The sequence below is a fragment of the Lutra lutra genome, chromosome 11 (assembly GCF_902655055.1).
Source record: "Lutra lutra chromosome 11, mLutLut1.2, whole genome shotgun sequence".
NCBI lineage: Eukaryota > Metazoa > Chordata > Mammalia > Carnivora > Mustelidae > Lutra > Lutra lutra.
Genome location: NC_062288.1, coordinates 25,409,643 through 25,423,465, shown reverse-complemented (window position 1 = coordinate 25,423,465; position 13,823 = coordinate 25,409,643). Strand labels below are relative to the sequence as shown.

The following is a 13,823-nucleotide window of genomic DNA, read 5'->3' as shown; positions in this document are numbered from 1 at the left end:
CAGCATGGTGAGAATAGTTACAGTCTGAAAACTGACAAGTGTTACAATTCAGGGAATTTTTTTTCCTGAAGAAAAGCCACTCCTGTTCCTACCCCTCATCAAGACTCTTCACCAAAATGACAGTTCAGGGGCACCTGGGTGGCTCAGTGGGTTAAAGCCTCTGCCTTCGGCTCAGGTCATGGTCCCAGTGTCCTGGGATCGAGCCCCACATCGGGCTCTGTGCTCTGCAGGGAGCCTGCTTCCCCCCCTCTCTCTATCTGTCTGCCTCTCTGCCTACTTGTGATCTCTGTCAAATAAATAAATAAAATCTTTAAAAAAAAATGACAGTTCAAAAAGACTCTCAGGAATCATACTGAGAAAACCACTCATGTCGAATAGCAATTATTCTACATTAAATGTGGGAATAGATAAAAACCCTTTTAGTATAACAAAATAAACCAATGTTAAATTAGAAAATTCTGCTAACAGTCCCACTTTTCACTATTTCCAAGCTCCTAAGAATAAGCATATTTTTTTCTGTTGTAAAGTAGTGTGGTGTAAGCCAGGGCTTAGTAACACACATCTGGAGCTGACGCTGTGAAAAAAAAGGGAGTAGTCAGTCCTTGAGACATATTTCTATAATGTGGTTTCTTACATCTGGTGCTGAGACCAGAGCAGCTCCCTTAAATAAAAAAAAATTGTCAGATGAGTGATCCTTAGGGAGGGAAACAGGCAGGGTGGAGGAAGACCTCTGGAACTCCTTCTGGAAAGCATACCTCCCAGAAGATCTGGTCCCTCCACCCTTCCCTGAGCAACACACCCGGAAGTCTCAGCTGTCTGACTCACAGTGGCCAGCGTCTGTCTTTTTCCTAGGCTTCCCGGGTTTCGTATCCCACTGATGTAGCAGGAAGACCTACAGCCAAGTGACCCAGAGCATTCCCTCTTCTTTAGGGCTAAAAATGTTGCTTCTGAAGTCCTCCCATGAAGCATCAACTGTGATTGCTCTACTTTATTTCCCTATGCAGTAGTCCAGTTGCCGGGTCAATCTCATAAATCCATGACTGGATTCTTAAAGAAATGACAGGGGCAGGAATTGTCTACCCTCATTCTAGTGTTCCCTGTAGGTGATTCTTTTAAAGCCAGGTTGATGGCAATGTTAGCAAACTGCCCCAACTAGCAAACCCAAGTCATTGGGAAGAAGCCTGCCAATTGTGTCATAATGTTTTTCCATAAGTAATTCAAGTTTGTGGAAGAAACAAGACACCTTTGGTATGTTGCAAAGGGCGGCCAAAGACTGCATATTCTCTCTGTGGCTGAGCTAACACATGACATTATTCTGTTGCAACGTGTATAAAGCTTCCATAGAAAATTATTTTTGCTTATACACTTCTGTTTAAAGCAGAACCTAATAGAAGTGTTCTGTTTTAATGTCTATTTATAAGTGGACTAGAACCATTTGCATTCATCATTGTGCCTGGTACCTGGTACAGCAAGAAAACATGGAAAATCTGTGACCCACTTAGTGAGTGATGGCCAGAAAAAGAATTTTATTGCTGACACTTTTGTTGATTCCATGTATCTTTTGGTGATTCTTACATTAGAAATATTTCTAGTCTTCACAGATGTTTAAAACATTGTTAGGGAAGTTTACAATAAAATTAAGTATATAAGGGGTATAGACATGAAAAATGCATTATATGTTGTTTCATATCATTATTCAAGACCCATGAATAAAATAGATAATAAATACTATTGAAGTTTAGGGGAGAGAGAGACTGTCGTGGGACAGCCTTGTGTAGAGAAGGCATATAAAAATAGGAGACTGAGCTTGCCCCGAAGTCAGTCAGTTTTGGATAACTTAGGTGGGGAAAGAATAATATTCCAGAAAGGCTACAGCTTACATTATAAGGCAAAGATAGAAATTAATAAGCGAGTTCTAGAAGCTCTGCCTGAACTAGCAGTACTGGAATAGAGCACTCCTGTCAGCAATGGTGGATAAATGGAGGTAAAATGAGGATCACCTGGTACATAAGTACGACTCTTCAGCTATGTAAATCTTTGGGCTTTAAATAAAGGGCCTAGATTATCAAGTCCTTAAGCATGAGCTCAGTTTCTCTAAGAATACAAGTTCCAAAGACCAGTGCCAGAAACTACCACAGATTCTGGAATGCCATTTATTTATGTTCATAAATTTATCCGTACACCACTCATCTTGCAAGTGTTTAGGTCAAGCTCCCCTTGACCATGCCCGTCACTCCTTCTCTGACTAGTTTTGCTTTTATTTTCTGTAGTCTTTAACCTCAGTTCCTACCTCTTTCTTCCACTTTGTGCTCTGTGATCCAGCAATGTCCCAGGAATTATAGTTTCCAAAATATTCCAATTTTTTTTTCTATCTCTAAACCTTTTCACCAACCCTGAGAGCCTTAAGTTCTCTTCTAGTCTGAATTCATTTAAAAAATATTGGATCTTACGCATATATGGCAATTGATCATGAACCAAAATTGTTATTTATCTCAGATTTTTATAATCTTCTAAATTATTTATCTTCTATTTGTCTGAATTATTATTATATACGTTGTTATTTTACTTTGAATATGCCCATCTTCCTTACTAGAATACTTATGTCTAGAAGATAATGGTGGCTTCTTATTATGTCCCCCACTGGGCACATCAAAATGCTTTTTGAATAAAAAGTATCCAAAGAATAGCTATGTGAATTAATATATGAATATATTAATATTTTTTTAAAGATTTTTTATTTTTTTTATTTATTTGACAGACAGAGATCACAAATAGGCAGAGAGGCGGGCAGAGAGAGAGGGGAAGCAGGCTCCCGGCCGAGCAGAGACCCCGATGTGGGGCTCGATCCCAGAACCCTGGGATCATGACCTGAGCCGAAGGCAGAGGCTTTAACCCACTGAGCCACCCAGGCGCCCCTGAATAATATTAATATTGGAAACTAGGACCATATATGTGAGATTTAGGAACATCAGAGGATGGCAGATGTCAAGGATACCTAAAAATAGGAAAGAAATTTGGTTGAGGGCAACAATTGCTGATACTTCCTTAACATGGCATTGTTATTGTTCCTAGCATTTCACCCAACACTTTAGTAATCAAAACACTTAAAATGTCTTTACTCAAAAAAGGAGTCTTATCACTGCTTGATAAACAGAAAACTAGAACTGGAAAAAAACAGCTTAAAGGAGAAGTTTAAACCGAACTACTTAAGCTCAGTCAGCCTTCTGAAGAATGAGACACCAGCCTCACTCATGGACAGAGGCTTTATTTTATGACAGTATGTGGATATTATATTATCTTGAGATTTCAGTACACATGCTTTCACATATCATAAGGTGACGGATAAGTTAATTGCATCTTATTTATTCTTGGTAACGTTACACTGAACAAATTCACAAGTCCAGATAGAGACTCTCCAAACAGTAATCCATTTTTGTTCTTGTCACTATCATTGTCACCCATCCTGTGTCTTATCTGCAAAGTTTATGCCACGAATCAATGGAAAAAATTAATTATTGTCAAAAAGGCTTCTTTTGTAATTTTGAAAATACTCCTGCCAGGAAACACTGGTTTCTAAGCAAGAAGTTCATAAAACAAAAGTCCCAAATGGGGGACATTTGAATGAATATAAAGTAACTGATTTGAGTTGATTTATTTGGGTTACCTATTTAATAAGTTCACTTTTGAGCACATGAGACATAATTTTTAACCGAATTTAAATTAACTAAAACCCAGAAACTAACACACTTACAATTTAATAACCTTATCACACATGGAAATAAATGCTAACTGGAAATTATATAAATTGCCTAGTAATATATGCTAACTTTGGATCATTCTGGAACTTACAAACGAGAATGTTTGCAAATATTTAAGGAGACATCTCAGCTTAGCAAACCATAATTAGCGGTGTTTTATGAGGAACTGGATTGCCCATGCATTTGTTCTTTCCATTTTTTCATTCAGTGAGCAGTGCATTTCCCTTTTTCCACTTTGTGTGAGGAATGAGGATAGAGAACACCCATAATTCTACACTTTGCAGAAGGATGGAACACATCCATCATTTCAGAATACCCTCAGATGAAATTCTTTGTCCCCATTTGGGTTTTTTTGTGGGCAATTTATGAACATGTATATTTAAATATAATGCTTTTTCCTAAAAGAAAAACATATGAGCCCCAAATGAAAGTCACTTGATGGGATAATGAATCAGAGGCTTACTTTTATTACTTGTCTCATTTTCTCTCCTTAGTGAAGTCATTTAATTGCTCCCTGTGCCTTTCTATTAAAAAAAAGAACTGTAGTTACTGGTCTGTAAAAAGTCCTAGTAATGTTAACTGGTCAAAGTGAGTCTAAAAATTGCATTCAGTATAATACAGTCTAAGTGAGTGAGGCAGCATTAGTAATTTGCTGAGAGTTATTTGCAAACATGGGTCTGCCCAACGATACTGGTCCAGAGGCACTACCCTTGTGGGTTAGCTATTGAAAAGATTTAACCTAGAGGTTGCCGTCTTTTTGGGGTCCCTAAAGTTGTTTTTCTTTCTTGCTTTCTTTTTTTTACATTGAGTTAGCATTATAATTTTGGCAGAATTCACATAAAGCTCCACAGTTCTATCTTCTGTTGAAATCTTGCCACATTAGGCTTATATTCTTGCACAGAAGCAATCACCTAGAAATGAGTGTTCATTGCCAATTTTAAATAATGCACAACTTTCCAGTTTGTTACTGTCCCTATTATATCCTACGGTTTGCCCAGATGCTGTACCCATTGCTTTCGATCAGAAAGTTTGCTCTGTTCCCTTCCTTTAGTTTCTACCTCTCTTAAGAGAATAAATGAAAATTAGAACAGAAGTGCTTTTCTTTCAAGAAAACATGACAAAGCATTTTTGCTTTTGAAAGTGGAAATATTGTCAGGTATTTAATAGGGTTACACAAATAATGTGTATATGTGTTAAAGATTATACCTAACAGTTTCACTTGTATAACTTAGCACTTGGATCCTATTAATGGATAAGTTTGAGTTCTAAGCTTCAGCAGCTCCCAGCCTACCACTGAGCTTGGCCTTGGATGCCCTATAAATGGAATCTTCTCCCCAGAAGCCCTTGTCATGCCTTCTTTCCAGAACGGCCGAAGTTGTCCAGCATTCCTTTTTCAGATCTTGTTATTGCTTTGTAGCTGCCTCTTTGAACTTAATGTTCTGAACCTTGCCTCTCCTGGCAGAATTGAGGCTCTTGCTTCATACATCCCCTGTACCAAAATTGAATGCCAGACATAACAGAGTAATTCACTCATTAATTACTCTTTGTTGAATATCTACTATTTGTCAGCTTTGGTATAGGTCTAAGAGTGAAACAGTGAACAAAATATACCCAGTTAAGGTCAACACGTAGCTTACATTCTAGAGGGAGAAACAGACGAAAAACAGACACGCAACTAATCATAATATAGAGTTAGGTAAATAGAGCTGTGAAGAAGAATAAAGCAGGTTAAGGAGCTAGAGAGTGGAGACGGAGATGGGGTATATTATATGTGTCACCACCTTTAAAGAAGCAATTTTGGGGAACTGAGAGCTAAAGGAGGTAACAGGGAAAACCATGGAATTGTCTGGATAAGAATATTTCAAATGGGGAGCAGCAAGTGCCAAGGTCCTGGAGGGGGAACAGTGAGAACTATTCTGGGAATGATAGAGGCAGACCAGAAATACAGGGGTTTCTAGTTCATGCTAAGCTATTGGAATTTTATTCTAAGAGTAGTAGAAGTCATAGAAGTCTTTTCTAGAAGGAAACTATCAGGTCTAATTTACCACACCCAATCCGTGCCCCAACTTTGGAGATCCCTCTTCTGGGAGGAGGGAATCAGGTGGAATAAAACTCTTGCACATTAGAGTTCTGACTGAATTTGATAATGATGATCTATTTTAGCCAGTAATAGCATTAGATTATATCCACAAGATTTTTTTTTTTTTCTTTTTTCTCTAGTAACACTGTCAGTGGCACAGAATAAGAACAGAAAAGTGATGGGTGGAAAGGTTAAATGGCATCAACTGCTCTCTGAAAACAAATGGAATTAGGATCAGTGGACTTATTAGCCTTGCTCTAGTGGTCAAACTGTGTATCTTTTTAAATAATTTTCTATAGATAGTTGTATAGTCATGCTGCTTTCTCTTCAACAGATAGCAAATACAAATGGTCCCCACTAAGGATAGTTCATCTTATGGTTTTTCTGACTTTATGATGGTGCAAAAGCAATACACACCCAGCAGAAGCTGTACTTTGAATACTTAATCTTGATCTTTTCCGAGGCTAGTGATTTGTGACACGATCCTCTCTCATGATGCTGGGTTGGGCAGTGAACTGTAGCTCCCAGACAGCCACAAAGGTCAACAAGCCATACACTTACCACCATTCTGCTTTTCACTGTTAATACAGTATCCAATAAATTATTCAACACTTTATTATAAAATAGGCTTTGTGTTACATGATTTTTGTTAATTGCAGGCTAATATAAGTGTTCTGAGCATGTTTAAGGTTGGCTCAGCTAAGCGATGATGTTTAATAGCTTAAGTGTATCAAATGCATTTTATAAACTTACAACATTTGCAATTTATGATGACTTTATCAGGATTTAAACCCATCATAGGTTGAGGAGGATCTGTATTTACAACAACTTAAGCTTCTAAGTATGTTGAAAAGTAGAGGCCTTTGGTTATCACTAAAATAAAGTAACTCTTTACTATTTCTCTTTTAAAATATTTTATTAGTGTCCAGGAGGAGCATTTACACCCAATATGAGGACCACTAAGGAATTCCCAGATGATGTTGTCACTTTTATCCGGAACCATCCTCTCATGTACAATTCTGTCTACCCAATCCACAGAAGGCCTTTGATTGTTCGTATAGGCACTGACTACAAATACACCAAGATAGCTGTGGATCGAGTGAATGCTGCTGATGGTAGATACCATGTCCTGTTTCTCGGCACAGGTAACTATTTGAGCTCAAACTATAATGTGTAACAGAAGAGCATAAGAGGTAAGGACTATAATATTGGAACCAGAGAGACTCCAGTGTTGATGTCTGTTGGACCCTCACTGAGATATTTAATATCTCTGTGCCTATTACCACAGCTGTAAAATAGAGTTAATGAAATACATTATTTCATAGGGTTATTGTGAGGAGCAAATATTGAAGGAATTGTGAGGAATTAATATATGAAAAGCACCTGGAACAGTCCCTGGCACATATTATAGTGAAATACAGTGATTATGAACCAAATGAAAGGATGGGAAGAAATTTTAAGCATGGGTAGTGTTTCTCTCAACTGAAGCAAATTCTGCAGCCTTTTTAAAAAATTATTTATTTATTTATTTATTTATTTGACAGAGAGAGATCACAAGTAGACAGAGAGGCAGACAGAGAGAAGGGAGAAGCAGGCCCCCCGCTGAGTAGATAGCCTGATGTGGGGCTCCATCCCAGGACCCTGAGATCATGACCTGAGCTGAAGGCAGAGGCTTAACCCACTGAGCCACCCAGGTGCCCCAAATTCTGCAACTTTTTAACAAATACATGAAACCATTTTCCAGTGATAATGATAGTTCTAGGTAACATTTACAAGTAAATTTAATTAAAAAATAGCTTTTTTGAAAATACTAATGTTAGTATTTTAAAACACTCACAATTGTAGTTTGCCAATTTAAGACAAGTTGGGTGAAAAATACTCTTGTTTAGAGATCTACATGAATGTAGAATGGCTGACTTTATAGCAGAGGTTCTTAAAATGTGTTCCCCAGACTAACAAAATCAGTGTTACCCAAGAAGTTGTTAGCAATGCAACTTGGGGTCCAATCCAGGAACTCTAGGGGTAAGACCCAGCCATCTGTGTTTTACCAAGCCCTCCAGGTAGCTCAATATACACTAAAGTTTGAGAAGCACTACTCAAGAGAAAAAAAACTCTAGTTTGCCAGTCAGGCAGTAGTTAATATCTTTCACACATTCCTGACCACCTTGCAGGAAGTGATGAAATCTCTTTACTTATAATATCAGAACTACTTTATGAAATTAGGTAATTCCTCTACTAGCTTAAGAAAGAGATATAAGATGTGTCTGTAAACCTCATTATAAGATTTGCAGTGGTGCAACAGGTATTCTGAGCTAAGAAATGAATTGCACTCAGACCTCAATCAATTTAAGATGTGGATATTTCTTCTTGGCTAAATAGTAATTTCAAAGTGTACCTTTCTTATGAAATTCTTATTTTGGTCTTACTTAAAACCCCAGATCTGAATCTCTCACTCCCGTAATTTCAGCTTGTATTGGTCTGAGGTTGAGAATTTGCTGACATGCTCTCCTTGGCATCCTCTTTACACCTGGGCAAATTGGTGTTTTCACTGATCCTCTCTTTGCTTGCCCCACACCTGAGAAATAATCCTTCCTTGCCAGACTAACCAGTCTCTAAGTCTGTTCTCAGTTTTATCCTTTCCTGCCATTTCTAAGATTTCTTTATCAGCTATTTTCTTACTGGCTTTATTTGTTCATTTCATTCTCTACTGTATCCTTGGCCTAGAAACCTTACACAAGGATACAAAACTAAACTACACCTTGACCCATTGCTCACCCTCTGCTAGCCTGCTGATTTTGCCAAGGTCTTCAGTGTCCTCATCATAAGAAAATCCAATGACCTTTAACCGCTGAGATACTTCCATCTCCTCTTTGCATTGTTTGGTAGTGTAGAATCGCTCTTTACCTGTTGCTTCAGACACAAGTAATCTAAGTTCCTTCTCAGTTTCTCTCATCAGCCCAGCTTCCTCCTGCTTGTCAGCATAGGTATTCCCTGAGATTCTGTCCACAGTCCTCCTGTTTTTACATATTCTTTGGCCATCTCACCTATTTATTTGGTTTTAATTATCTGTGATGTACAAACAAATCCCAAATCCCTAATTATTGTAATTTCCTGAATTCAATATTTGCATTTACATCTTACTTGTTTTTTTGTATTTTATTTTACTATTTAAAACATTTTTTTAAAGTTTTTATTTTAATTCCAGTTAGTTAACTGTGTTATATTAGTTTCAGGTGTATAAAAGGGTGACTCAACACTTCCGGAAACACATCACCCTGTGCTCATCACAAGTACATACTTTAATCTCCGTCCCCCACCTACCTCTCCACTGGTAACCATCAGATTGTTCTCTATAACTAAAAGTCTGTTTCTTCCTTTGATTGTCTCTCTCTCTCTTTCGTTTGTTTCACTTGCCTTTTTGTTTTGTTTCTTAAATTCCACATATGAGCGAAATCATATGGTATTTGTCTTTCTCTGTCTGACTTACTTCACCTAGCGTTATACTCTAGCTCCATTCACATCGTTGCAAATGGCAAGATTGCGTCCTTTTTTATAGCTGAGTAATATTCTATTGTATATGTACCATCTCTCCTCTATTCATTCATAAATCAATGCACAGTCGGGCTGCTTCCATATCTTGGCTATTGTGAATAATGTTGCTATAAATATAGGGGTGCATATATTCCTTTGAATTAGTGTTTTTGTATTCTTTTGGTAAATACCCTCTAGTGCAATTTTTAGATCATAAGGTGGTTCTATTTTTAACTTTTTGAGAAAACACCACATTGTTTTCCACAGTGGTTGCATCAGTGTGCATTCTCACCTAACAGTGCCCTGAGTGTTCCTTTTTCTCCACATCTCTGCTAACATCTGTGTTGTTGATTTACATCTTACTTTTAGGTAACAAAAATTGTGAACTCCTTAACATTTCAACGTCATGCTTCAAACTCAGTTTATCCACTCCTAAGACTTTAGAACCAGTGCTTAATCCAGTCTCCCATATTATGTATTTTTACCACATGCTCCTTTCAACACTCAATTTCTCCATGATATGTAATTTCTCTGTAGGCATATCACCATGTCTGGTAAGCTCAATCAATATTTGTCAAGATGAATTGAAAATCATGATTATATCCATTGCTATTCATATAATGAAATGAATTCATAACTGTTTGCAAAAGCTTATCTTCATTTTGCATATAAACTGTGTTCTCCAAAGATATAACCTCCATATGGATGACTTCGAAGAGTTGCTCCTAGCCTTGGCTGGGATTATCTGGCATGGAGATTGCATTTTTTAAAAAATTCCTGAAGTGAAGTGGTAATTTTAGAGTCATACGTCCCCCTAATATCTCATATTACTCATAAAAAGTGACTACTTGCTTGCTTGCTTGCTTTCTCCTTTTGGAACTTGTGTTAAATGTGAACTCTGATGTCACCGTCGGGTAGTGTCTCATGAAGGTTTGCATAAAATATGTAGATTTAGTGGATGGAATTTTCAAGTCTTTATAAACTGTGTGGCAGTGTTTATTCAGATAGAAGGCAGTAAGACACATACTTATGCATAAATTCTTTGGCTTTTCTTACCATATAAGTATCTGGCACCTTTACATAGACTTTTTGTGTTGGTATTTAAATATTTGTGTCATTTTGAAAAACAGTATTTAGGCATATGTTTTTAACTGTACTGGGAAGCTTCCTTAATGACTGCTTACAAAGTCACATGAGTCTCTGAAAGACTCGATTCTAATAGGAAAGTACATACTATGACAATCCCCCTACCAACAGCATCTTTCTGAAGAGATGCTGACTAACTGAACCATTGAATCTTATCCTCATGGTCATAACAGACTGTACTAGAATTTAGAAGCAGGGATTTCCGTTTACCTGAAACTCTAACAGCCAGTATATTGGTATAAAATATTTGCTGCCTAAGCAGTTCTTGTATTGCTGGTGAAATTTCTTCAAAAGAGAGTTCCCTGTGCTTATTGGCTACTAAAAGTGAATAGAATTGCCTTTTCTGAAATGGAGCTTGGGAGAATTACAGGTCACCGCTCCCAAGGATTTCTTAGCACTATGTATCTAAATGTCTTAAGAAGGGCATAATATGTCATGGTGTTACCAAATTCCTCACTGCCAGAGGAATCTGGCAATCATTAGGGAAGCTTCCCTGTACAGTTAAAAACAGCTTTTCAGCTGTTATAAGTAAATAATAATGCTCCAGCCCTTGCCATGAAGCAAGCTTCTCTTCTCTTCATAGCTTCCTTCTCTCTTTACCATTATGGAAATATTGTAAGAATTCAATGAAGACATTAGTTGTCAAAGAAGATGTCATTAGAAAACAAACAAACAAACAAAAAACAACAAAAAGTAAGTAAAATAAAAATAAAAAATAAAACAAACAACTTACATGACAGCTAATTGGAATGCAAATAGGATATCATGTAACTGTATTCACTTTGAATATTATGAACAGTTTTATAGCGCTCAGAATCTCCATGGTAGTTACATAGGCCCAATGCCTGCCAACCATTATAGTTAGCCCCTTACAGTGGACTATTATACCAGCTGAATTTAAGAGACTGGTAGTCTGACCCTCCACTTCCCTGGTACTATTTCCTTATACTTTGTGTATTGCCAGATGCAAAGATAGACAGATGATACATAGATAGATAGATAATAAATAAATAAAAGAAAAGGGGGAATTAAGAAAGATGAAAGAGAAGAAAGAAGGGAAGAAAGAAAGATAATTTGAGCTTTGTCTTCTTATGTTTTATTTCCTAGAGTTTGCATTATTAATGTCTAACCTAGGAATTAGCAAACTACAACCTGGACCAAATCTAGCCCACTGCATGTATGGTACATAAGCTAAGAATGTTGTTTTATACTTTTAAATGATTGGGGGAAAAAAAGAACAATATTTCATGAGCACTGAAAATAATAAGATTTTTAGATTACCATATCCATAAATAAAGTTTTATTAGAATATGGCCACATTCATTCTTTTACATTTTGTCTGTGGCTGCTTTTGAGCCACAGAGACTGTTTAGCTCCCAGAGTCTAAAATATTTGTTACTTGGCCTTTTAGAGAAAAAAGTTTGCTGACGTTGTTTTGTCTGATAGTTGGATAATTTTAGAAAAATGAAGACTTCTTGAAGAAGCTATTTTCTAATATGTAGATATAATACAGGAATTCATAATGTTGCCCAAAATAAATATTTCTCCTTTTATCTTGAGTAAAAAATATTCTGCTGTTCTATTAAAACTTAAACCAGAAAATAACTTTACTTAATTACATTCCCATTCATTCCTGCTACGACCCTCTAAAAAAGATCTCATGTTGAAAAACAAAAAATGTATTTTCCAGTCAGTGCTTTGTTTTATTCTGTAGCATTTGTTGATGTTTTGTAGTGTGTGTTGCTTTGTTTTGTGTTTTTAGTTCTTGGTATTAGTGCTGTGCTTGGTATTAGTGCTGGGTATTTGTGTGATCCTCACTCCCCTACCTCCTTTTTTTCTTAATCTTTAGGAAAGGCTGTAAAACAGCAGACCAGAGCTCTCGTAGGATTAACATTTCTATTTTAACTTTGCTACCTACTGCTTACATCCAGGCCATTTGTTCAGAGCTGACTATATTGCACAGTGAAGACATTTTTGCCTGTTTTCCTTTTGCCTCTGGAGTTATGGAAATATTTTAAGTGTCTGGGTCAGGTTTAGACACATTCTATCAAATTTATATTTTTAGCACTATATATGAATCAGAATGACATGCGGTTTCTGATGAAAGAACGGTAGTTTTCTTGTGAATGGGTGTTAGCGGTTTGGGATGATTTAATTCCACTGGATCATTGGAATGATTTAATGCCATCATGATTTTTTAATGTAAGGTCGATACGTGTGGTGCTCTGCCAAAGTTCTTATAGTATGTATTGTTTCATGCTTCTTATTAGCTTCCGTTTCACTGGATGAGTACTGAGTTGGAATGTTGCCTTCAGTAAGTCCTTTGAAAGTGTGGAGTTTTGAAGTGTGTGCCACATATGTGATTAAAGCCTTAATATGTTTGCCTTGCAGCATTACAGGATAACTACCTTCATAATAACGACGCAGTTTTGGCAGTCACATCTCTTGGAATGGCACACTTAGTGAACCGCAGAGCCAGGCATTTTGATTTTTAAAGGGCTCCCTAAAATACTCCATGTAAAATTTGATAGCTGGAGCAGTCAATGCTTTTGAGCTCAGAAAAGACTTCCATCAGATGGAAGCTGTGCATGAATGTCACTCTGAGGATAATGTCTAGACTTCCCCTTTGCTTAGGAGTAAGGAACAAATCCCTTTATAAGTCACTGGTTTTTAGTAACATTGTGGTTCACTGCTTTCCAAAGCAGAATCTGGAAACTTCTGAGAGTTTACCAAGGATTCTACTGGGATTTTCACAGCAGGAAAAACTAATGGAACAGAGTGGAATGATGGCTGAATTGACAGGAGAAGATAAATCATGGTGTGATGACTGCTTGATCGTGTAGAAGACTAGCAAAAAGGGTATATGTGGAGAGAGGGGGAGAGAGAGAGAGAAAGGAAACCAGCCCATAGAATGATTGCTAATCCAGAGATAATGTTCTCATTTAAAATTTACTTCCAAAAGAGAGCTTATTAAAAATACATACATGGCCAATTGCTGAAAATTTTTATGCCAAAAAGCAGATTTTTTTTTCTTTAAGCTATTCTTCAGAGATATTCTTTTAAAGACAACATACAAAATCTCATGTAATGATAGCGTAAATTTTAGTGTTCTTAAGTTTACCTGAATAACCCATTTGTTTATTCAGTATTCTTATTATGCAAAAAGTATACTTTTTCACATTTTTGAAATATCTTATTTCTATTATAATGATGCTAATTACATTTATTTACAGTACTTATTGACTCTCATCTGGCCCTTATCATTACTCTGTGAGAATTGTGAGCATGCATACTCCAAGGGGGGCGGG

At 36.9% G+C, this 13,823-nt stretch overlaps 1 protein-coding gene across 2 annotated transcripts in view; it reads left to right on the top strand.

Annotated features, from left to right (window-relative positions):
* The window catches only part of SEMA3C (semaphorin 3C), a 205,004-nt gene that overhangs the window by 120,889 nt on the left and 70,292 nt on the right, over nucleotides 1-13,823 (top strand). For both annotated transcript variants that reach the window (XM_047694856.1, XM_047694855.1), the window contains exon 12: nucleotides 6,761-6,983. In XM_047694856.1, coding sequence (XP_047550812.1) covers nucleotides 6,761-6,983 — 223 coding nt within the window. The remainder of the gene's footprint in view (nucleotides 1-6,760; nucleotides 6,984-13,823) is intronic.